Raw genomic sequence first — 25,784 nt, forward strand, 5'->3', positions numbered from 1 at the left:
ATTCCAGCCAGCTTGCTTCCAAGAACATCTTCAAATCCTTGTCAACAAGGGCTTTGAGGCAGGAAAGCATGAGATAACAGCTTACGATATCTTAGACACCTCCACTAGAGTATCTGCAACTGCCATTTTGGCAAGACGCTGGGCCTGGCTCAAGTCTTCTGACCTTCGCCCAGAAGTACAAGACAGGCTTTCTGACCTGCCCTGTATAGGAGATAATCTGTTCAGTGAACAGATTCAGCAAATAGTGGCTGAATTAAAGGACCACCATGAGACCCTCAAACAGCTCTCATCGATACCTTCTGACTTCCCCTCTAGACAGCCCTTCAGGAAGGACTCTAAGAAGTCATTCTTCCGCCCAAGGAAGTACTATCCTCCACCAGCAAGGGCCCAAATTATGAGGCCCTATCAACAATCTCAGCTTCGCCGGAAACAAAAGCCACAAGCAGCTCCCCAGCTGGGGCCTGCTTCAGGTTTTTGACTTTCCCTTGGAGAGCAGCAACCTGATTCCCCTGCCAAGCATACCAGTGGGAGGTCGATTGATTGCCACATGCCGTGAAAGTGGCACAATCACAACAGACCAATGGGTGCTAGCAATCATTGCTCAGGGTTACCACCTAAACTTTCTTGCTCTTCCACCGGACTCACCACCTCTACAAGCGTGGAGAGTAACCGACCACTCTGTCCTTCTGGAGCAGGAGGTTTCCCTTCTTCTCCAGTTAAGAGCAATAGAACCCGTCCCTCTTTCACAACAAGGCCTAGGGTTCTATTCCTGGTACTTTTGATCCCCAAAAAATCCGGGGCCTTCGTCCAATTCTGGACCTACATGCCCTCAACAAGTACCTCCAGCGGGAAAAGTTCAAGATGGTAACCTTGGGCTCGCTTCTACCTCTTCTACAAAGAGGAGACTGGCTCTGCTCTCTTGACCTCCAGAACGCATACACCCACATTGCGATATCTCCAGCTCATCGCAAGTACCTCAGGTTTTTAGTAGGCCCAAAGCACTATCAATACAGAGTGCTTCCATTCGGCCTAGCATCAGCACCACGAGTCTTTACCAAATGTCTCATAGTTGTCGCAGCCTTTCTCAGGAAAGAATGTGTTCACGTCTACCCCTATCTAGACGACTGGTTAATCAGGGCCCCAACCCAGCAAGCCGCTTGATCGTCCCTGGATTTGACCCTACACACTCTAATTTCTCTAGGATTTCTCATCATTTACGAGAAATCCTATTCAGTCCCATCTCAAACCTTGTCGTTCATTGGGGTGGACTTGGACACCTTGCAGGCAAAAGCCTTTCTACCTCAACGAGTGCAAACCCTCGTGTCCCTCGCTCACCAGTTGCAGTCTCAGCATACAGCAACAGCTCGGCAATTCCTTGTCCTTCTCGGACACATGGCGTCCTCAGTCCATCTCACACCAATGGCCCGCCTGGCCATGAGGCTCATGCATTGGACTCTGAGGTCACAATGGATTCAAGCGATTCAGCCTCTGTCAACCATAGTCCACATCACCGATGCATTCAGTCTGTCTCTCGCCTGGTGGAAAGATCAGAACAATCTCCTCCAGGGACTGCCTTTTCACCTACCAGATCCTCAACTCATTCTCACCACCGACGCTTCCAACCTCGGGTGGGGAGCTCATGTGAACGATCTACAGACACAAGGATCTTGGTCTCCAGAGGAAGCCAAACACCAGATAAATTTCCTGGAGCTTCGAGCAATGCGATATGCTCTCAGAGCTTTTCAGGATTGCCTATCAAATCACGTCATCCTGATTCAGACGGACAACCAGGTGGCCATGTGGTACATCAACGAGCAGGGAGGCACAGGCTCCTTCCTTCTGTGTCAGGAAGCTGCACAGATTTGGGCGGAAGCGCTCTCCCGCTCGATGTACCTCAGGGCCACCTATTTGCCGGGATTGCACAATGTCTTGGCAGACAAACTGAGTTGTGTATTCCAACCGCACGAGTGGTCTCTCAACCCCTCGGTAGCGACCTCTCTCTTCCAGCAATGGGGTTATCCCCAAATAGACCTCTTTGCGTCCCCTCAGAACCACAAAGTGGACAATTACTGTTCCCTCATTCGGAGCGAGCGCTCTCAGCCCAGAGATGCATTCTCCCTCTCGTGGGCAGCCGGTCTGCTTTATGCATTCCCTCCACTTCCTCTTCTCTCAAAGACTCTCGTGAAGCTCCTTCAGGACAAGGGAACCATGACCCTGATAGCACCTCACTGGCCACGCCAAGTGTGGTTTCCCATACTCCAGGATCTCTCCATCCGCAGGCACATTCCCTTGGGAACGGACCCGCTTCTGATCACTCAGAACGACGGATGTCTACGCCATCCCAATCTTCAGGCCTTGTCCCTAACTGCATGGATGTTGAAAGGTTAATCCTTCAACCACTTAACCTTTCAGATTCGGTTTCTCATGTCCTGATTGCTTCGCGAAAGCCTTCCACAAGAAAGTCTTATTCCTATAAAAGGAAAAGGTATAAATCATGGTGTTCTTCGCAATCCCTTGATCCCTTTTCCTGTCCCATCCCAAGGTTTTTGGACTGTCTCTGGCATTTATCGGAATCAGGTCTAAAGACCTCTTCCATCAGAATGCATGTCAGTGCGGTAGCCGCCCTCCATAAAGGTGTCGGGGATGTCCCTATATCGGTACAACCCCTGGTAACACGTTTTCTGAAAGGCTTGCTCCATATCAAGCCACCTTTACGTCCTCCGGCCCCTTCTTGGGACCTTAATCTGGTTCTCGGGCGGCTCATGAAACCACCATTCGAACCTCTTCACTCCTGTGACCTAAAATATCTCGCATGGAAAGTGATTTTCCTTTTGGCTATCACTTCAGCCCGCAGGGTTAGTGAGTTACAGGCCATAGTTACCTATCCGCCTTACACTAAACTCCTGCAGGACCGGGCGGTACTCCTCACTCACCCTAAGTTTTTGCCTAAGGTAGTTTCGGAGTTTCACATTAATCAATCCATCATACTACCTATCTTCTTTCCCAGGCCCCACTCCAACCCAGGGGAACAGGCTCTGCATACCCTTGACTGTAAACGGGCTGTAGCGTTCTACCTAGACCGTACAGTTGCCCACAGGAAGAGCACTCAGTTATTCGTCTCTTTCCATCCCAACACATTAGGGCAACCTGTGGGTAAGCAGACTCTCTCCTCCTGGTTGGCGGACTGCATATCTTTTTGCTATCAGCAAGCAGGCCTTCCTTTTCAAGACCGTGTTAAAGCACACCCTGTGAGGGCCATGGTGACTTCAGTAGCACACCTACGATCTGTGCTGCTTCCTGACATTTGCAGGGCTGCCACCTGGAGTTCTCTCCACACTTTTGCAGCCTGCTATTGCTTAGACAAAGCCGGAAGACAAGATTCCATCTTCGGCCAGTCTGTCCTGCGTAACCTATTTCCAACTTGACGTACCAACACCCTTCCGCCTGCCCAGTGGGGTTCAGGATGCCCTCTACCAAATTCCACCCCAGTTGTTGTGCCTGTTGCACGCCGTTGGGTACATTTGGTGCATGTTCGGACATCCTCAGCTGGGTACTCACCCATATGTGAGGACTACCATCCTGCTTGTCCTGTGAGAAAGCAAGTGTTGCTTACCTGCAACAGGTGTTCTCACAGGACAGCAGGATGTTAGTCCTCATGAAACCCGCCTGCCGCCCCGCGGTGTTGGGTTCGTAACATTTTTTTGTTTTATTTTTTTTGGCACTGCCTGTAGCTATCAAATAAGACTGAAGGGGGACCCCTGCTGGCTGCAGGGTTAGTGCCATGCTGGGCATGCCCAGTAGGGGCCAGTCAAAGTTCTGGAAACTTTGACAGAAGTTTTCCGTGATTGGGCTCCATCCTGATGTTGTCACCCATATGTGAGGACTAACATCCTGCTGTCCTGTGAGAACACCTGTTACAGGTAAGCAATACTTGCCTTCTCCTAGGACAGCAGGGTGTTAGTTCTCAGGAAACCGGCCTGCCAACCTGCAGAGTTGGGTTTTCTCCTGTTTGTTTTATTTTTTCATAATTCTATATTACAAGACTGAAGAGGGACCCCGCGTGGATAGTGGCATGCTTGGTGTGCCAGGCAAAGTTTCTAGAAACTTTGATAAAAGTTTTTTGTGCCCGACTCCATCTGATGATGTCACCCACTTGTGAGGACTAACATCCTAGGAAAATACCTGTTACAGGTAAGCAACTCTGCTTACCCTTTACTGTATCAAGCCCTAAACAAGAGATGCCATTGATGCAGAGAGCAGTGGTGAAGCTGTATCAAAGTGAAGTATAAGGCTTAATGTTTGAGGGTAATATCCGTTGTATCGAGCAAGTTACCCTGATGTTTGTATACTCATACAGCTCAGATCAGTGCCTTATTAGATGTTGGCTGGATGTAAATCCTATTTCTTCATTCCCCCCCTTGCCGTTGAAGCAGTGAGCTGCGCTGGATATGCATTCAAAGTGAAGTATCAGGCTTAATTTGTTAGGGGTAGTAACTGCCGCAATAAGCAAGCTACTCCCACGCTTATTTGTTTACCCAGACTGTGCTACCTTGATGGTTGTTACCTGAATGCAAATCCTCTTTTCCACGTTTCCTCTTGCCGTTGAAGGTATAGAGCAATGTTGGAGTCGCATTAACCGTGTGAACGTTAATTAAATAAGGGTATTAATCCATCAGGTAGTAGCCGTCATTCCTGCAAGCCACCCCTATACCTCTTCATTGAAGTACGCTAGGCGGTGTGCACATGTCAGCACATAATGTATACACATTTTTGTGCGTAGACCTGAACTCCTATTGTAGTAAGGAGTTTTATACCTGAAAATTGTGAGTAAATCCCTGTATAAAAAATGCACACAGCTTAGAGCTCCTCCATGCAAATCCCAGATTAATCAAGGCATGAATTATTACTCGCCAGTGCAGAGAGGTATGAGGCTTAACTCATGCTTTCTTAACTCTGGAAATTAAACTCTTGGTCAGAGATGGAATAAAGTTTCTGGGGCTAATATTAGCCTACAGAAGTGAACCTGGAGTTTATGTTGTCTGGGGCCTGCATGCAGAGTTTATGGCATAAGACATGTGTTTTCTGCACACAACTTTTTATGAGCCAACTTGTACTCCTAACTTATATTTTGTATGCAGAGCTCTTAGAAGCACTATTTTGTGTGCAGAAATTATGGTTAATGCTCCTAAATCCATGTTTTGTGTGCATTAACGGTGATCTATGCATGGAAAAATTATTGATATGCCTAACTCCTGCTTTATGTGCAGAAGATGCTATTTGTGGGTACAAAATATTTCCTGTGTAGAAATATTTATTTGCATAAATCATATTTTACACACACCAAGCATGTCGTCTGTGCATATTTTTTGATTAGTGCACACTCTGATTCCCAGTGCATTGGCATACCATTAACTTATTGCATTGGGAGTTAATTTAATTTTTTAGAGCATTTGTAAAAAACTGTATGTAGGCTTTAATTGCACAGTTTTAATGCACAGCTTATTGCATTGACCCCTTTTGCTAGCTATTTAGGTTATTACAAAATTTGGTGGTAAGATGTGGGGTGGGGTGGGGGATGGATATAGGATTCAGCATGGGAAATAGATCTGCATACAATCTAGGATGATAGAGGACCAGAAAGGATGACCACAAAACTGACTTGGATAAGGAGCAATATCTTACAGGTGATCAAGTTGCAGTGGCTTACACTGGAATATATCCATAGCAGTGTAGACAAGAATAACTGGATGGGCCAATTAGTATTTATCTGCCCTCATCTACTGTTTTGCCATAGGGGTCCTCTCCTCGCTCCCCCATAATAAGAGAGAACCTTAGGAACCAGTGAGAGTTCCAGGAGGTCTGAGGGGATCCTTAAAATAAAAACCAAAAGGTCTTGAGTTCTCGTTGGAATAATCCCTAGTCTTTTTGTTGAAGCTTCTTTTACCCAACAGGGAAAGAGAAGAAAGAAGGGCTTGATTTTTTCTGGAGGGGAGGAGCTTAGCATACATGCCCCATGGACTCCTGTTAAGTAAGCATCTTTACTGTCTTTTGGGGGAATTGCCCTTTGAAACAGATGAGGAAGAGTCTGGAAGACCCAGGTTATCTGAACTGGGCATAGATTTTTTTTTTTGGTGACCAAACAAGGAGCATTGTTTCTGAATCATATAGGGAAAGAGTCTACATGAGTAAGGCAGACTCCAATTTGGGAGTGCCCTTCTGTGTTCAAAAGGTGTTTCTTCCTTCATCCTACAGTGTAAGACATAATAAAGAAGAAAAAGATTCACCCTGATCAAAGGGAAATCATTCCAACATACCTGTTGAAATTTATTATATTCCTTAAGTGGACCTATGGGGTTAGGTCTTTAGGGCAGATAGTGCAGCATCTTGACTGTCAAAATGCTTTGTAATCCCATTAGAGGCAATAGTGTCAGTAATGGTCCTAAAGAATTTCTGAGCTTACAGCCTTATTGCAGGATGCAGTTTTCTCAGCATACATGTCTAGAAATATTGTGAAATGTGCTCATCAACTGTACTGGGAGAACTATAGGTCTTCTGAGGCAATGACTGTTGTAGTGTTCACGTTCCTGTTAGATATGAGATGATTCCATAGCTTTATTGCATATGGAGTCTTGACCAGGAGAAGTCTGGGGCTGAAGTTGTGGTTGCTTGACTTTTTTTTTTTTTTTTATGAGGTACGTTTTGTTGGTTATTTTATAAATGGAACCAACTGTTTGGCTCACATTTTGGATTGGACTGTGAAAGATCTGGCTAGAAATACAAAGGTTCTTTTACCGCAGGGGAAAAAAAAAATCTCAAACGTTTATCATGCTGACCTTTTCAGAGGGATTACAGAGAGAGATTTAACTTTAAGCCCTACAAGAACTTCCATTCCTGAAATTCCCTATCTCTTTAAAAAAAAAAAAAGGGAGGGGGGAGGAAGTGGAAGTAAGCCAGATTTGGAAAAGTTCCCTTCAAACAATGCCGCTAGTGTTCTTGCTCAGAGTCTTGATTGGAGGTTGAGATGGGGGTGGGGAACATTAGCAATATTTGAAAATATGTAAGATTTGATAAAAGGATAAATCGATGTTATCAAAGGTCACAGAAAAGGTTTACATAACCTACTGAGGCCAAGGTTCTTTTGTTCCAGAGCTCCAAGAAACATGTAAAAAAGGGCTTTAAATGTGACAAAATAATTAGGGAAGACAGGAACAATGATCCCAGTCCCTTTGGGGAGAGGGGTGTTTAGCAGTGTCTGCCTCCCTGCCCCTACTATTTCATGATGAAAAATTAATGGGGGATTTTTGCTAGTATTGTCTGAAGATGTTGAACATGTTTGTTAAATAGAATTTTTTGCTTTTAGCTTCTTTTATTGGAAGAAAAGCACAATAATACAGTTAAAACACAAAACACCCAAAAGGGAGTAGGTACAGTACTTGAAGCAGATATAAAAGGAAGCATACACCAAGCAATTCTTAAAGATCAGGACCGATCATCTGCAGAGGTGTAAAAAAAGAAAATATTTATTATAAATTCCCCCAAATATTAATAAACTCCTTAGGAGAGTAAGGATATCTACTGTATCATAGCTCTGAACCTGCAAGAACTAACAATGAACCCCAATTCTCACTCGGTTACAGTGGAAGCATCTATCCCCAAGATCTTGTTAGCAAACTTCAGGAAGTGGTCCCAGAATTTTAGCACATTGTAATGTTTGTGTCTCATATAAAAAGTTAAAAGTTCCATGGAAAAAACTTTCTAAGTCATTTGGATCAACATTGCGATAGTCTGCATCTCTATCAGTTTCCCATATTGGGCTAAGTTTCTTCTGGCAACCAGTATGTGGGTTTCCAGGGATATACTTCTCCTATGAGAGGAAGCGATCCCTGGATCAGAAGACCCAGTAAAGTCATGGCTGGATCTTGCAGAAGCAAAGATCCCATAACAGTATGGATATATGATATCAATTCTTCCCAATATATCTTGATCAGGTGGTTGTCCACCACATGAAATAGGGAACCCTCCTCCCCTGCAATTTCTTCAGCACCTGTTCAGTTTAATCATTCCCATCATACACAGCGTAACAGGGTGTGGTACCAATGGGACAGTATTTTATAGACATTTTCCCTGATTATCATGCACAGAGAATTGCCGCAAGAGAGTCTCCAGATTATATGATCCCACTCCTCCTCATCTAAATCTCTTCCCAGTCCCCTGACCCAAAGAACTTTGTACCCCATGATGGGATCAGGTATCTCATCAAACAGAATCTAATAAATTTTGGAAATTGTCATTTTTGCATATCTTCCCACTATGTTCTCAAATGGTTTGTTTCCTACCATAGGATTTAGCTGCCCTTCCTGAGATAAGAAAGCCTTGCAATTGCAGGTATTTAAAAACCAGAACTACCTCTTTTGGCACTTTCATTCTGTAAACAGTTTCCCCATGTAATTAATGCTATGGTTGTATAACCATGAAAATTCAGACCTGTTTTTATATAAGTACTTATGATTTGCTATACTGGGTCAGCCCATTTCCAATAGTGGCCAATCCAGGTCACAAGTAACTGGCAATATCCAAATAACAGAAATCTATGCTTCTTATCTCAGGGATAAGAAATCGATTTTTGCAACTCTTTCCTTAATATTGGTTTATGGACTTTTCCTCCAGGAACTTGTCCAAACCTTTTTTAAAATGCATTTACCCTAATAGCTTTCACCACATCCTTTGGCAATGAATTCCAGAGCTTAATTATGTGTGAGTAAAACAATATTTTCTCTTAGCTTTAAATGTATCACCTAGTAACTTCATTGTGTCCCCTTGTCTTTGTACTTTTTGAAAGAGTAAACTGATTAACGTTTATTCGTTCCACTCATTATTTTATAGACCTCGATCTTATCGCCCATCAGCCATATCTTCTCCAGGCTGAAGAGACCTAAACTCTTTAGCCTTTCCTCATATGGGAATCATTCCATCCCCTTTATCATTTTGGTTGCCCTTCTCTGTACGTTTTCTAATTCTGCTATATCTTTGTTGAGATGAGATGTGATGACCAGAACTGCACACAATACGCAAATTGAGGTTGCACCATGGAGCATTCTATTTGCTTTCTTGGCTGCTTCTGCGCACTGAGCAGAAGATTTCAACCTATTGATGATAGTGCATAGATCCTTTTCCTGAATGATGACTACCAATATAGAACCTTGCATTGTGAAGCTATAATTTGGGTTATTCTTCCCTAAGTGCATTACTTTGCACTTGTCCACATTACATTTCATTTGCCATTTGCATGCCCAGTCCTCCAGTTTTGCAATGTCCTCTTGCAGTTTCTCACAATCCTCTTGTGATTTAACAACTTTGAATAATTTTGTGTCGTCGGCAAATTTGATCACATCACTCGTTGTTCCCATTTCTAGGTCATTTATAAGTATATTAAAAAGCATTAGTCCCAGAACAGATCCCTGGGGCATTCAATTATTTACCTTTCTTCATTGGGAAAATTTACCATTTAGCCCTACTCTGTTTTCTATCTTTTAATCTGTTCCCAGTCCACAATTGGACATTGCCTCCTATCCCATGACTTTTTAATTTCCTAAGAAGTCTCTCATGAGGGACTTTGTCGAATGCTTTCTGGAAATCCAGATACAGTATATAAACTGGCTCACCTTTATCCACTTGTTTGTTTATGCCACAATTTCCATAGAGGGTTTAGAGGAGAGAAACTAAAGGATATTATCCCCCTGGAAACTAACTTCTGCCAAATTAATAGAATATTATTGAAAAACTGATGATCTTCAACCAGGGTCCTCTATTTTTGGTAAGGTAGACACAAAAGAAATTAGGCTCAGTGGAAAAAATACTAGATTTCTTCATCTCAACCCACTGTTTCTCCTCAGGAGATCTTCTTAACATGAGAATTCTCTTTAAGTGGACAGTGCGTCGGTATGCCTCAAAATCAGGGAGACCTAAACTGCTTCTCTCTTTTTGACTCATTAAGACCTTGCCATTGACACTCACCCATTTTTTTTTCTTCAAAATGAATTCAGATATACAGGATTTGGGCTCCCCTAGGTATGATGCCAGGAGATTAATTGGGAGCATTTCAAGGAGAAACAAGACTCTGGAATTTATCTTTATTAGAAATCAAATAAGTCAAATAAATACTATGGAAATGCTACCAAATTAGGAAATAGAAAAGACTTCCATCTCCTCAGGTCCTGTCTAATGGCAATTTATAAAGGTAAATAATTTCTGTGTGGTAGCCTTACTCCCAAATATTTTAAGGAACACTGAGCACAGCAAAAAGGAAAGCAAACACTTATTTGGGAGCCCATGACACAGAGCATTCCAAGATCCAGGAGATCCATTTTGACCAAATTCACTTTGTAGCCTGATAATGAACTGAAATCCAAAAGCAGTTCATTCAGAATTGTTAGAAAAAAAAAAAATGCACCGTTTCTAACGAAAAGGACATCGTCTGCAAGAAGGGCGATTTTTTGCTCCTTTCCATCTGATCCTTCCATACTCCTAAACGCTAGATGATCTCTAACAAAACAAGCTGGAGGTTCCAAAAAAAGAGCAGAGAGTAAAGGGGCAGAGGGCAGCCCTTTCTAGTCCCCCCTTTCAAGCCGCGACTGTCATGACACAATGCCATTAATTCATACATAGGCTTGGGGTGCAGTATTTAAGCTAGATATTCTGACCAAATTTCATCCTCTTCATGATGGAAAAAAGGAATGGCCACGTAACATGATCAAAAGCTTTTTCTGTGTACAGTGACAAGAAGGAATGAGCGCTGGTCTCCTGCTTTATGTACCAAGTTATCACTTGTCTAATACTGTCTTCTCCCTGGTGACCAATTTTATTAGCCAGTATCTTTGCAAATATCTTAATGCCATAGTGAAGAAGGGAAATTGGTCTATAGGAGCTACACTTTTGTGGACTCTTCCCTTCTTTAGGAATCATAGCTATGAAAGCTAGCATTGTAGATGTCGGGAGGGCATCCTCCTTTAAAATTCCATTATAAATCTCAACCAATTTGGGTATAAGAGTAGAGGCAAAAGTCTTATAATTTAGGGTAAAGTCATCCTTTCCTGGAGATTTCCCAGCACCTAAGGATTTAAGAGTCTGTTCTATTTCAAAATAAGATAGTCACTTCCAGTGTTGTGGATTCTTGCATGCTATGAGAGGTAGTGAGACCGCATTCAAAAATTCCTCAATCTTGATTCTTCATTAAAAGTTTCCTGAGAATATAGTTTGCAATAATTTATTTACATCTTTTTACTATACCGACGTTCAAGACGAAGATTCTTATCACCCCGGTAGGCTTCAGAAATCTCAAGAGGGTTGTTTACAAGATGTCCTTCTTCCATCTCTCTCTTCTTTATGTACCTATTGGCCATCAGAGAAGTAAACCATTTGGCCAGTTTTATTTGCTTGGTCATAATATTTATGGCTCATATGCTTGATGGCAGCCATCACCTTGTGCTCAGTCACAGTGTAAGAAGGCCACATTTGTGAACTAATGTCCTCTGCTTGGGTTTGTATTGACAGATTCTAAAGCTTTGACTTCCCCTGATCTTGGCTTCTTTCTCCCTTCTCTTTTTGTTAATGGCACTCCTTAAAGCAATAACATGACCTCTAACCACTCCCTTACCAGCATCCCAAATAATATTTATATACATTTCATTATTGTTCAGAGTAAAATATAAGAACATAAGAAAATGGCATACTGGGTCAGACCAAGGGTCCATCAAGCCCAGCATCCTGTTTCCAACAGTGGCCAATCCAGGCCATAAGAACCTGGCAAGTACCCAAAAACTAAGTCTATTCCATGTTACCATTGCTAGTAATAGCGGTGGTTATTATCTAAGTCAACTTAATTAATAGCAGGTAATGGACTTCTCCTCCAAGAACTTATCCAATCCTTTTTTAAACACAGCTATACTAACTGCACTAACCTCATCCTCTGGCAACAAATTCCAGAGTTTAATTGTGTGTTGAGTGAAAAAGAACTTTCTCAAATTCATTTTAAATGTGCCACATGCTAACTTCATGGAGTGCCCCCTAGTATTTCTATTATCCGAAAGAGTAAAAAACCGATTCACATCTACACATTCTAGACCTCTCATTTTGCTATAGAAGCTACGTTTTTCTAGTCTTTCAAAAGAATCATTGAATATCCATTTTCTATGTGACATGATGCAGGCTGTGTAAAAAAAAAAAAAATCCAAGAGGTGTAGAGACAGGTGTATGGTCATACCAGGATATAACCCCAATTTGACTGTGTTAATGTCATTCATCAAATCTGTTTCCCCAAATGTAGTCTGTCCTAGAGTAAGTGTTATGGGGGTTGCAGAAAAATGTGTATTCCCTGTCTCATAGGTGGACGCACCTCCAGATGTCAACTAGCCTTCCTGATTCCATCTGTTGGCTAAAAAGATCAGAGGAGTGCTGAGACTGTGTTGTACCTACTGTCTTATCCAGGGCCAGCATTGCAGCCATGTTGAAATCTCCCCAATAATTCTTAACATCTGCAAAAAGAGAACAAGACAGTTAAGAAAGTGGAAATAAACCCTGCCTGTTAACATTAGGCACACAAACTGAATACAGAGTGAGTAGTTGGCTATTCAGAGCACCCTTTATGATAAGAAATCTCGGTCCCTTCTGATTATATGCACATTAAAGGGAAAGCTATTTTCCATAACGATATCCACTCCCCCTTTCTTTTCCCCACCGGAGGCTCAGTCAATGAATTTAGATTTTAAGCTAAATTCTCATGTCTGTCTTACATAGGAATCCCATTTTTGTAACAGGCTTTTTCATGCCATAATTTCTCTATTAGGTTAATTTGCTTTGATGGGGCATTTAGACCCTATGGGCCGGATTTTAAATCACTTAGCATGTAAATCCTGGTGGTTAGTGCAGTTAGTATAACTGGGTTTAAAAAAGGTTTGGATAAATTCTTGGAGGAGAAGTCCATTACCTACTATTAATCAAGTTGACTTAGAAAATAGCCACTGCTATTACTAGGATCAGTAGCATGGGATATACTTAGTTTTTGGATACTTGCCTGGTACTTGTAGCCTGGATTGGCCACTGTTGGAAACAGGATGCTGGGCTTGATGGATCCGTGGTCTGACCAGTATGGCAATTTCTTATGTTTATGTTTCTAGCATGTAATAAAGCAATAAACCAAAATAAATGAAGTAAAACATATAATACATACAAAAAACTGTCACCCATACTTTGTGATTAAGTCTCATTGATTTTGGGCTCTGCAGTTTTTTTCCTCCTTCGGGCTTTCACTTCCATTTGGATCCATTTTCCATTGAGCTAATGTGCCTTCATCCACAACTACTGGTTTTACCTCCCATTTTTATATCTTTCCCACCTCACTTAGAGAAGTCATTGTAGTGACAATCCCTATTTGGGGGGCATGCACCAGAATCACCTCCAGTACTCTGCAATTATAAATCCTAAGTTTAGTCACTGGATGTTGTTACTGTTTGATTCTTGCACTGACTCCCTCTATCCTGGGACTTTAAATGTTGTTTCAGTAGCTTGGTTGACCAAAGAGTGGAAGAGCTGACTTGGAAATCAAACCCAGATTCACTGAAGCAGTGAGTTCTTATAGTTTATAAGCCAGTGATTTTCTTATATTCTGTAAGTCTGCAAGATATGGATATACACTTTCCCATTGTGCAGTGTCATTAAAAATATCTTTGTTTTGTGGTAGCCAAGATTGTCAAATAACTGCAGGATTGTGCTTGGGGGTCACTGGAATACATCATCTTCTATTGGAGCCATCAGGGCTGCCAGCAAGGCCAAGATCAACATCAAAATATCATTCATTTGAATCATGATGCACTGCATCATTGCTTCTTCTTCTGCAGTTTCCTGGTAAACTCCAATTCATCCATTTGTGTCCATGCATGAACATAAGAAAATGCCATACTGGGTCAGACCAAGGGTCCATCAAGCCCAGCATCCTGTTTCCAACAGTGGCCAATCCAGGCCATAAGAACCTGGCAAGTACCCAAAAACTAAGTCTATTCCATGTTACCATTGCTAATGGCAGTGGCTATTCTCTAAGTGAACTTAATAGCAGGTAATGGACTTCTCATCCAAGAACTTATCCAACCCTTTTTTAAACACAGCTATACTAACTGCACTAACCACATCCTCTGGCAACAAATTCCAGAATTTAATTGTGCGTTGAGTAAAAAAGAACTTTCTCCGATTAGTTTTAAATGTGTCCCATGCTAACTTCATGGAGTGCCCCCAAGTCTTTCTACTATCCGAAAGAGTACATAACCGATTCACATCTACCCATTCTAGACCTCTCATGATTTTAAACATCTCTATCACATCCCCACTCAGGCGTCTCTTCTTCAAGCTGAAAAGTCCTAACCTCTTTAGTCTTTCCTCATAGGGGAGCTGTTCCATTCCCCTTATCATTTTGGTAGCCCTTCTCTGTACCTTCTCCATCGCAATTATATCTTTTTTGAAATGCGGCGACCAGAATTGTACACAGTATTCAAGGTGCGGTCTCGCCATGGAGCGATACAGAGGCATTATGACATTTTCCGTTTTATTCACCATTCCCTTTCTAATAATTCCCAACATTCTGTTTGCTTTTTTGACTGCCACAGCACACTGCACCAACTATTTCAATGTGTTATCCACTATGACGCCTAGATCTCTTTCTTGGGTTGTAGCACCTAATATGGAACCCAACATTGTGTAATTATAGCATGGGTTATTTTTCCCTATATGCAGCACCTTGCACTTATCCACATTAAATTTCATCTGCCATTTGGATGCCCAATTTTCCAGTCTGGCAAGGTCTTCCTGCAATTTATCACAATCTGCTTGTGATTTAACTCCTCTGAACAATTTTGAGATGCAGGTTCTCCTGTGTTATTTTAGTCTAGGCCCTTATGATGCGTATCTGCTCCCTCAGCGTGGTGGTGGTAGTGATGGGGGGGGGGGGGGATTGTACCTCGAAATAGGTCAGAGGCCCAGATTGCAAGGAGGACTATTGGGACTAGAATAGCTGTGATAAAAGCTCTCTCACTATGGTTTAAAAGAGGCAGAAGTTTAGGAACTGAGTGACCAGGGCCAGTGCTAGCGTTTTTGCTGTCCTGTGTGAACAATTACTCTGCTGCCTTTCTTTATTGCATGGATTTTTTTTTACGCTTAATTTATATTGTTTTCCGGTCAGGGCCAGTGCAAGGTATTAGGCACCCTAAGTGAAACTTAAGAGTTTTGTGCCTCACCCTTCCACCCCTTGTCCCCGGCCACATGGCTCTCTCCACATACAATTAAAAATTATGTATTGATGATAAGGTTTTACATGAAAAAGGACATCCAAAGTACAGTCAGAGGTAAAAATATCATGTATATGCTGTATGTATTTATATGCACTCCTGTGGTGCCAGCCAGAAAACCCAGCAAAAGACTCTTGGATCTTGTAACGTGTGTTGGCTGTGGGCTTGGTCCTTAGAAAGTCAAGAGTAAACTGAATTACAATTACAATATAGGAAACCTCCCATACCAAAACAGCACTAACTGTCTAAACTCAAACAGTAACAACCCTGTCTATGAAAAGGCAATACTGCCCTAAAACAGGCAGGCCTTAACACAATACACCCCCTATTAAGAAAACAGAACTTGCTAGGTTGCTATAGACTCCTACATAGAACCTATACGCTAGCAGAATACCTCACCTCGGTCACACCTACAGAACACAGACAAACCCTCATCAAAGACAGAATAAAGAGACTGTATAGTATAAATAGAAACACGCAGACAAAAACTGAACTGGAAACTGCAACAAGCCAGACTTTTTGTGCAGTGCAACAAAGGAAAAACAGAAACATCACCATTCCTTATAAAACAATAAAATCAAGAAATATAAAATATCTTTCCCTAGCACCAATAAAATATTTCAAGACAGCAGACACATCAAATAATAACCAATAATTAAAACCAATAAGGATAAAAAAAAAAAGTAAATCCCTCGCCTATATATCTGGGAACTTTTCCAGTCAGCCTGAGATTGTCATTTGAGAGGGGGGGGGGGGTACACAAACTCTTCTCTCATGTGCGCACACATGTTCATCTTCACACTCGCACACTCTCTTTTATATACACACACAACCATCCCCTCTCTCACACACATGCTCCCTCTAATGCTCTCATTCTCACACATGCTCTCATTTGAGGTCTTTCACTCTTTTTTAGCCACCAGTGGCCCCGGGGTCTTTTCCTTACTTGGGCTATTGAGTGTATTGGTATCCACTGGACGCCTTGGAGCCTTCTCTTCCCTTAGGCTGCTGCCAGGGTCTTCTCTTCAGTTGGGTGGGATGGGATCCCCCAATGGGCCTCATGGTTTAATTTCTTGCAGCCTCCAGCAGGATGGCTTCAGCCACTGGCTCCCAGGCTGCTGCCACCCTCTGGGAGCCACCTTGTGCAAATGCATGGCTTGCAAAGTGGATTGCGCCAGCCCTGGGAGTAACAGGATGGTTCATTGCCTTGAAGGTTGGGTCAATGGAGGAGAACTATAAAGCGTGACTCCAGGGGTCATGGGCAGTGTTCCCTGTAAGGCTGGGCATGTGTACGTGTGTACTGTGAAACAAGCGCACATGGGAAAACATAGCATGCACAAAGAAAGGAAAATAGAATGATGTTTCGAAGAACATTGTGCAGAAATTTGTAAACTGTTGCACAGAAGAAATATTTTGTGCATACAGCCCACAAAAAAGTAGAGGGACATTGGTCACAGGGAGCATGCAAAGTAGATGAAGAGGAGTCCAGGCCTAAGGAGTTCGGGAACTCTTGGGAGAGGCAGCAAAGGGACTGTGCTGTACCTGGGATTCTAGCTGATTCACAGGAGAGGAAGTCTGTCTTGTAAGAGCAAAATGTCAACTCAGGAAGATTCAACCCTGAGGGCAAAAGAGAGAATATTTTTCGTGTCAAACCAGCCATCTGAGTAATTTTGATTCAAGAAAAGGATTCTTTGACATTCTCAGGGAGGTCTGATGATCCAGGAGCCTTTCTACGAGTGCTAAGGGAGTCCGCAAAAACACTTGATCAGGATAAAGGATCTCTCTCTCTCTTCTTATGTTAGTTCTGGATAACTGGAGGAACAGTTTCCTGCTTTTGATCATTTTTGTACTCTGGACTTTTCTTTGTTTTTTTGTATTTATTTGCTGACCTTTGATTCTTCTCAATAAAATCTTTATTTTTGTTTGAAATGCACCTTGACTGTGGACTGAAATAAATCTTGAGCGTGGACTGTTTGTTTATTGCAGTACGTTCCTCTTAGGGCCCTATAGGTTTATCCTTTCCTCACTGACTTTGCATTCCTCCAGCCTTGTTATGAGTAGGTCAGTGCTCAGCAGATTTGGGAAGGTTGACCTACTTCCAAAAGGGGGAAAGGGTTATTTCTTTTTCTGTATTGTAGAACTTAACTCCCTGTCCAGTGTTTGTCTTGGTTAATGAAAATAAAAAAGAATTTAAACACAAAAAGAAATATGTAAAAACACTTTTGAACAGTGTTAAGGTGGCAGCCGGAGCCAGAGAGATTCTAGAGTGCATAGGAAGAGACATAAAAGGAAAAAAAAAAAAAGGAAGTGATAATGCCTTTACACAGACCTCATCTAGAATATTGTGTCCAGTTCTGGCATTCATAGCTCCTTAAGGATTCACCCCAGGGTTCTGAAAGAACTAAAAAATAACATTTCAGGTTTCAAATTACTAGTACTAGAACTATCATTAATATCATGTATTGTACCTAAAGACCGAGGGGGGTCATTGTAACCCCAATATTTAAAAAGGGCTCTGGGGTCATCAGGAAACTAGACCGGTGAACCTGACTTCAATGCTGGGAAGAATCATGAAAACCTTTCTAAAGAACAAAATTGCAGAATATGTAGGTAGACATGGTTTAATGGAACACAGCCACCGTTTATATACCCAAGGTAAGTCTTGCCTCACAAATCTGCTTCATTTTTTTGAAGGGGTTAATAAACATGTGGGATAAAGGTGAGTCTGTACATGTGTAGTGTATTTAGATTTTCAGAAGGCGTTTGATAAAGTTCCTCATGAGAGGCTTCTAAGAAAACTAAAAAGCCATGGGATAGGAGGCAATGTCCCTTTGTAGATTGCAAACTGGTTAAAAGGCAGGAAACAGAGAGTAGGATTAAATGGTCTGTTTTCTCAGTGGAGCGCCTCAGGGATCTGTACTTGGACCTGTGCTTTTTTATCTAACTAGATAAATGATGCCTGACCGACGTGCCGCAAATGAGCAGTAGAGAGCAGCTCTACTGCGCATGTGCGGGCGAGCACGTCGGTCTTAGGCAGGGTAAGGAAAAAAAAAACCATGGCGGCGGGTGGCGGCAGTAGCGGCGGCGGCAGCGGGCGGTAGCGGGCGGCGGTAGCGGCGGCAGCAGTGGTAGCGGCGGGTGGCGGCAGCGGCCAGTAGCGAGGGAGGGGACGGACTGAGTGAGGGAGTGGGAGGGACGGAGAGAGGGAGTGGGAGGGACGGAGAGAGGGAGTGGGAGGGAGTGACTTAGTGAGAGGGAGGGACTGAGGGAGGGAGGGACTGAGGGAGGGAGGGATTGAGTGAGGGGGAGGGACTGGGAGGGAGGGACTGAGGGAGGGACTGAGAGGGAGGGAGGGACTGAGGGAGAGGGAGGGAGGGACTGAGGGACTGAGTGAGAGGGAGGGAGGAGCGGGTGAGTGTGTGGGAGGTAGGTAGGGGGTGGGGAAGAGTGAGGGGAGAGGGAGAATGAGGGAGAGGTGAGAGACAGGGATGTGAGTAAGTGGAAGGGGGAGAGGGAGAATGAGGGAGAGGTGAGAGACAGGGATGTGAGTAAGTGGAAGGGTAAGAAGTTGTGGAGCAGAGAAAAAGGGAGTGGAGGAGGGCTGAGGGGGAGGGGATGGGATTGAGAGAGGGTGGGGAGTGACTGAGGGAAGGGGAGAGAGGTGGGAGTGACTGAGGGAAGGGGAGGGAGGTGAGAGTGAGGGGAAGAAGGCAGTGGGAGACAGAGGGTGAGTAAGACTGAGTGGAGGAAAGGAGAGGAGTGAACGAGGGGAAGGGGGGGAGAGGGAGAAAAAGTGTAGAAGGGTGCTGTGTTAGAAAATGGACTGAAAACAAAATGTAATGTAGCCCGTTTTAACGGGCTTAACGGCTTGTATATTTATAAATGATCTGGAAAGGGGAACAAGTGAGGTAATCAAATTTGCAGATGACAAAATTATTTATAGTTGTTAAATCACAAATCAATTGTGATAAATTTTAAGAGGACCCTGTGGGACTGGAAGACCGAGCATCCGAATGGCAGATGAAATTTAATATGAACAAGTGCAAAGTGATGCATATAGGGAAAAGTAACCCACATTGTAGTTTTGCGAGTGCAGCTCAGTCCTCATGCTCACTGTGCTGTGAAGATTGCCACATTTACCCCTAGATTCATCAAAATGTGTTAACGCATTGTTAATGCCTGCATTAAGAAAAAGGGGCATGTTTAGGGAAATTTTAGAATTACCACACCACACGGTAACTTCACATTGGTAAACTTCGTGCACCCTGCAATAATCCCTATTTTTCACATCTTGCGCTTGGGGGGAGGGGGGAGAGAGAGAGAGAGAGAGACTCTATCTACAGGGCCTTCATAGTAGTTAAGTATTTATATCTCTATAGGAGGGCCATCTAATAGGTCGAGGTGAGGTGTTGATGGTGGTTTAGGGGCCAGTTTTGCATGTAGAGTTAGATGTACGAACAGCACAGTACACCTTGGTGAAGATTTGGCGTCATTTGGAGTGAGGAAAGGCTCACAAAGATGGAATTTCTATTATGTTCTCTCACCCTAGCTTGATGGACTCTATAATAGGGTACCATCAAGCTAGGGTGAGATAACATAGTACAATTGTGTTATGGGCATATGGCACAGCCTAACGGCAGGAAAAAAGGTGCAGTTATTTCCGGCGTTAAAAACATGCAATAGCATGGTGCAACCTCGCATGGTGTGATTTTGCCCCTCATTTTACTAAATCCCGCCCAAACTCTTCTCTGATCCCACCATAACATGTTTTGATGAATGACCCTATAAGTGAGTGTGGGGGGGCACTGCATAGAACTTGCAGGGATGGAAGGGCAGGGTGTAGCACTGAATCCGTTGCCTAATGATGGTGGCAGACCAAATCCATCTCCGCATTTAGATATCTCAAAAGGTATAAGTCAGACTCAAGAAACAAACCTTTTTCAGAGGAAAAAACGCGTGAGTACAAGAGATCACAGTATTAGACTGTAGGGAGGTGGACTCAGAAGCAGCATTGGAAAATGTTTCTTTATGGAATGGGTGTGGTGGAGACAAAAGTAATAACGGAGTTCAGGAGAGCATGCATCGTCAGTTGGAAAGAAGTTCATCAACTGGGATCTATGACATTGCACCTGGAATGAAATTGGGCAGACTAAATGAGCTTATTTGCTGTCACGTTCTATGTTGTATGAATGTTTTGAATCGTTTCCTATAAACGGAGTTAATGCATAAAAAAGAATCTGAAAAGTCTTACTCAACCTTGTATGCTTGTAAAGAAATGTGAGACGGCTTCTTAGTATTATACAAAGCCAATGAAATAGTAATCTTTCACAGCTGTATTTATATGCTAAATCTGTAATCAATACAGAAGTGTTAGCAATTACAGAGCTATATTAATATATTTTTTATAAAGTACTGAAATTACCAAATCTCTAAATGTTAAACAAGTCTTTAAATAGGTAAGGCATTTACCTGCTTATAAATGGTTTTCTTCCTTCTTTTTAATCTGTTATGTTGTGTTATGTAATTCTATGCTGTAACCCTTCTGGATAATGCTAGTTAAAAACAAGCTGAAATATAACAAGAAAGGAGCAATTAAATTGAACATTAGGCTTGTTTGCTCAGTGTATTAAACCATTTAATCCATTGTGAACTGTCTGCTTTCCTATCCAGCACTAGGTGTTTAAAGCTTATTAAAGCACTGGTAAACTCATGCTATGGAAAATAACTATAACCGTTAATGAAACCATAAATCAGCATGCCACGGAGACAGAGTACTTATCTATTTCTAGCATTGCACATCTTCTGTTATGTGGAGCAGATTTTTTTCCCCCCAGAATAATTCATTTAGCTTTTCCCATGTTCTGTCTTGAATTTCCCAAAACACACACAAACCACATCTTTCTGAATACTGTGCTTAAACATATAGTATATTGATTAATTTTGTTTTCATTTACTTTTCAGGATGAAGAGAATGGAAATAGAGGAGGTATGGTACCAATGTCTTCACTATTCAAATTTTACATTACATTATTGCTTTGCTTATAGACTTTTCCTATCCCATTCTCCTCTTCCTACCCTACCAAAAGAAACTGAGACTACAAGAGAAATTTGGCTAATTATAATGCCTTGAGAGAGAAAACATCAAGATGAGACATGATATGCCTGCAGAATGGTAATAGTGACGCTGCATCCTTTAGAATTTGCATATTTGGTCAAAGCCCATGCAAGCACTAACATTCATCTGTCTATTTTACCTGCCAAAATACTTTTATCTTTTAACATGTGTAGAAACACAAAGTGCACTCTCGTGAAGGAGAGGGGAAGAGAACCTCTGAAGTGCAGCAGAGAATGCAATAGTGCCTTCCACCATCACGTGGTGATGGCTGCTTTCATTAGTTTCTAATTTGTTTGGCTGTTATGAACATTTGGAATTGTTTAATTTGATTTAATTGATTCCGTGAGCACCTAACCACTTTACAGTTGCAGTGGAAGGTAGAGGTTGAATAAGGAAAAAAAAAAGCACAAAAAAGGGGAGGAGAGTAGTGATTAATCAAATAACAACCTGAATATGTTAAACTGCAAAAGTGTGGATCTGGCTGATGGAGTGGTGATGCAATAGGCAAGAGTGAGGATTGACGAGAGATGAGTTTTTCATGATATTTGATAAGGAAGGTACATTCCATCCATGTATCTTGGTATGATTACTAATCCAGAAATTTTATGAAATTTAAACCAGTGTTGTAATCCGGGAAAGGAATTTTGTTGTACTAGCATGTAACCCGCTGCAGCATTCACTAAAACAGGCAAGAGACTACAAAACAATGATCGTAGTAATCTCAAACCTGGAAATTTGTACAAAATAAGGAAAGAAAGCATCCCACCCAGCCACTCACATCATATAGACCCTGAGTAGGAGACAAGCCAGAGAAGGCATTTACAATTCCCTTCTCCAGATAGACATCCTTAAGCAAAACTTGAAGAGGCATGTCGCAGGAATGCAGGCATAAGTTTTCTTCAAGGACAAGCAGGATGGTAGTGCTCTCACATGGGTGACATCATCGGATGAAGCCTGGCATGAGTTTTGATCTCAAAGAATCTAGAACTTTCAAACATGCCCTACTGAGCATGTGCAGCTGTAGTCATCGCCCTGTCCCCTAGGCAGAGTCCCTCAATCTCTTTTTATCTGCAGAGCTGTGTGGTCGCGGGAGTCGTGTGTCTCACAGTATTCAGTTTTGTTCTCTATCTCACGTCTTTGTGAGTTTTCTAGAGCTGCAGCTGTTTCTTTCCTTTACTTTATAGTAGTTTTATTTCTTTTCCCTTTTTTTCTCTGTTTGCCAGTCGCATGGCGGGCCTTAATCGCTGTGCAGTCTGGCAGAGTCTATTTCTTCCCTTTTTTCAAAAGAAAAAAAAAAGTATATATGTGTGTATATATACATACACTGCACCGGCAGTTTAGTATCTGTGTCCTCTCCTTGCTCTGTCTATTTTTGTATCTTTTGTCCGGTGCTGGCAGGACTGACTGAATGCAGTCTGTGGGTGATCTGTGTAGACCGCTGAGCCTGGGACTCGCCTGAATTGTACATGGGCAGGAGTTCCATGTCATTTCACCGATCGATTGGCAACAATGGCGGTTAGACAGGGAGGAGATGGAGGACCATACCATTTTTTTTTGGGGGGGGGAGGTGAGCAGGAGCAGTTTGGTGCCACACCTTCGATACCATGCCCAGTAATGGTTGCCTGTGCACTATTGGTCTGATGCATCAATGTCAGCACCACCTTGGGGACAAGGTTTGCCATGGAGCACCATGGTCACCCTTGACCGAGAAGGCCTTGATGTCATTGAGGTGTGTGACTGCCCTAGATACCATAAGGGCTTTCTGTGCCATAGGCATTGGTGTATGTGGAGTATTGATGCACCGGAGTCATCGACGCCTTGGGCCTTGATGTGGTGGAGTAGTAGTACAAACCTCTAGTGTAGGTGGCCAGGTCTGCCATCAAGCGCCATGGTTCCCCTCAATGCTGTCAGGGTCCGACCTCGATGCCATTGTTGTCTCTATGCCCTTGAGGCCTCGGTGCCCCTGATGCAGTGGTGCATATGATGCCATTCTGCCCTTAGCGCTATTGATGCCGCGGTACCCTCAATGCCCGATGGTGCCTGTGGTACCCTCGGTTCTATTGATGCCCTCTATTCCATAGAGGTGCGTGTGTGGCCACCCTCGATGCTACGGCAGCCCTCAATGCAGTCGAGGTGCATGGTCTCTATGCCGCGGCAGTCCTCAATGCCATCAAGGTGCGTGACCTTGATGCCATAGCCACCCTAGAGGCTGTTGTAGTGAGTAGCCTCGATGCCATTGCATGCGGAACCACACAGATACTATTGGGGCTGCCATAGTGGCCGACAGGCGTGTTGGCCATGATGCCTTTTGTTGCCACGCTTGACTATATTGAGCATCACGTATAAGGTGCTAGGATTGCTACTTGTGTGGGAGGGGGGCGACACCATAGAATGCCACCCACCACCACGCCATACCCACTGCACCAATGGTACTGAGGCCACAGTCGTCACACTGTTCCTGTTCACTCCACTGTGAGTTACTGTGACAGTGGAGCACAGCATACACACTTGGATATGGCTAGGCACCTACTCCAAGTGCCTCGGGCAATTGCAGGCGGCATTCTCCTTGATTGTGTAGTTCTCAGCCAAGCCAGGGTTCTGCCATTGTCACGTCATGGTCTCTGCCTCCTGTCTCTTAATGGAGTGTTTCTGGATGGATTTCTTCCCTGGGGACTTCGCTCTCAGTTTCAGCTGTTCCAAGCAGGCTGAGGGCTCCATCTTGGTGGGTAACTCCCTGGTGGAATCAGCAGTGAGTTATTTGCTTGGGGTTGAGATATACAACTGAGTGACTTGTGCTTACCCCAGCGGTCCAGCCTCCTTGGTTCTCGCTCCCTCCGACTTTCAGTTGGAATGTCAAGAGGGAGGCGAGGAAAGCCTAAGGCATTTGTGGTATATCTCAATGATTACCTGCAGGGAAAGATTCATCACATTTTCCCTATATTTTCGCTAGGCCCTGGCCAATGCTGCCTTTAGCTCTTCTCTCTTCACTAGGTTGCTCAACATGCCTTCCTGCTCACCTGACTTATCCTGTAGACAAGGTGGATATCCCTGCCCTTGCCAGGATGCAGTGAGTGGTGAGCTTCAGGCCTAACTTCTCTCCCTGTTCAGGAATTTGGGCTAGCATCTGATTCAAGGGTTGCCTTCATCCCCTGAAACGCTTGATGCTGTCCTGCATGGTCAGCTAGGTCTGGTGCTTAGACACAGACCCTGCCGTTGTGCTGATTATTCTCTAAGTGTTGCTTGGGTTTTCTGCCCATTCTGCCTGTCAGTCACGCGTGGGCACACTTCTACTGAGACATTCTGCCCGCCAGTTGTCAGTGAACCTCTTTTTTTTTTTCTGGAGAGTGTTTCGGGCCCAGTTAGTTTCCTTTGGTGTTAGAAGACAACTGAAAAACAATGCGGTTTTCATCCAAGAGTCCTTCTCTTGTTTACATCTCTAGGCTTTTCCTGTACCCAGGAGGTTCTAGACCTACTATTGTTGTCAGGGTTTACTGATCCAAAAACCTGCTTTAATGTTTTCCGTGATGTGGAGTATGCTTCTGCTCGCACTCGCATCACTCCTCTGCCTTAGACGCCCCTGCTACACATGAGGATTTTGTCTGCCATTTATATGGTTCTTTGTAGAACCCAACTAATCCCCAGTCTGGACCCCTGGTGGGTCAGCTGTGTCACAGGCAAAAGGTAGACAGGTAGTGCTTCGGCACTGTGCGATTTCCCACTGGTCCTGCTTGGACAGCCTATAGCTAGGGATTCACCTATATGTGAGGACTACCATCCTGCTTGTCCTTGGAGAAAGCAGAGTTGCTTACCTGTAACAGGTGTTCTCCGAGGACAGCAGGATGTTAGCCCTCACCTGAGAGTTGGTTTCTCTATGTATTAGCTATATCATGGACTGAGGGACTCTGCCTAGGAGCAGGGTGATGACTATAGCTGCACATGCTCAGTAGGGCATGTTTGAAAGTTCTAGATTCTTTGAGATCCAAGTTCCTTGCCGGGCTCCATCCGATGATGTCACCCATGTGCAAGGACTAACATCCTGCTGTCCTCGGAGAACACCTGTTACAGGTAAGCAACTCTCCTTTCTGGATGATGGAAACCTACAGCTGGAAAACTGCCTACCTGAAGTTGTCTGCCCTTCATATGCTTAATATAGTCTGGGAGGATCCAGAATTCATCATAGTCAATCCCTGGGATTATTTGAGCTCTGGAACTGCCTTCACTAATGCAGCTTGTACAGCAGAGGGGACACCTGTTTTAGAAGGTTAAGAAAGAGATGGGAGAAAGCGATATGGTGAACAGAAACATTTGGGGGATCGGGTCGTGAAGGAGAATTAAGTGAT

General features: G+C 43.4%; 1 protein-coding gene across 4 annotated transcripts in view; it reads left to right on the plus strand.

The window, feature by feature from the left end:
• ARHGAP21 (Rho GTPase activating protein 21) overlaps positions 1 to 25,784 on the plus strand; it is a 450,388-nt gene that overhangs the window by 166,350 nt on the left and 258,254 nt on the right. For all 4 annotated transcript variants that reach the window (XM_029588677.1, XM_029588676.1, XM_029588679.1 and 1 more), the window contains one exon: positions 21,291 to 21,315. In XM_029588677.1, coding sequence (XP_029444537.1) covers positions 21,291 to 21,315 — 25 coding nt within the window. The remainder of the gene's footprint in view (positions 1 to 21,290; positions 21,316 to 25,784) is intronic.

The sequence above is a fragment of the Rhinatrema bivittatum genome, chromosome 2, assembly GCF_901001135.1.
Source record: "Rhinatrema bivittatum chromosome 2, aRhiBiv1.1, whole genome shotgun sequence".
Classification (NCBI taxonomy): Eukaryota; Metazoa; Chordata; class Amphibia; order Gymnophiona; family Rhinatrematidae; genus Rhinatrema; species Rhinatrema bivittatum.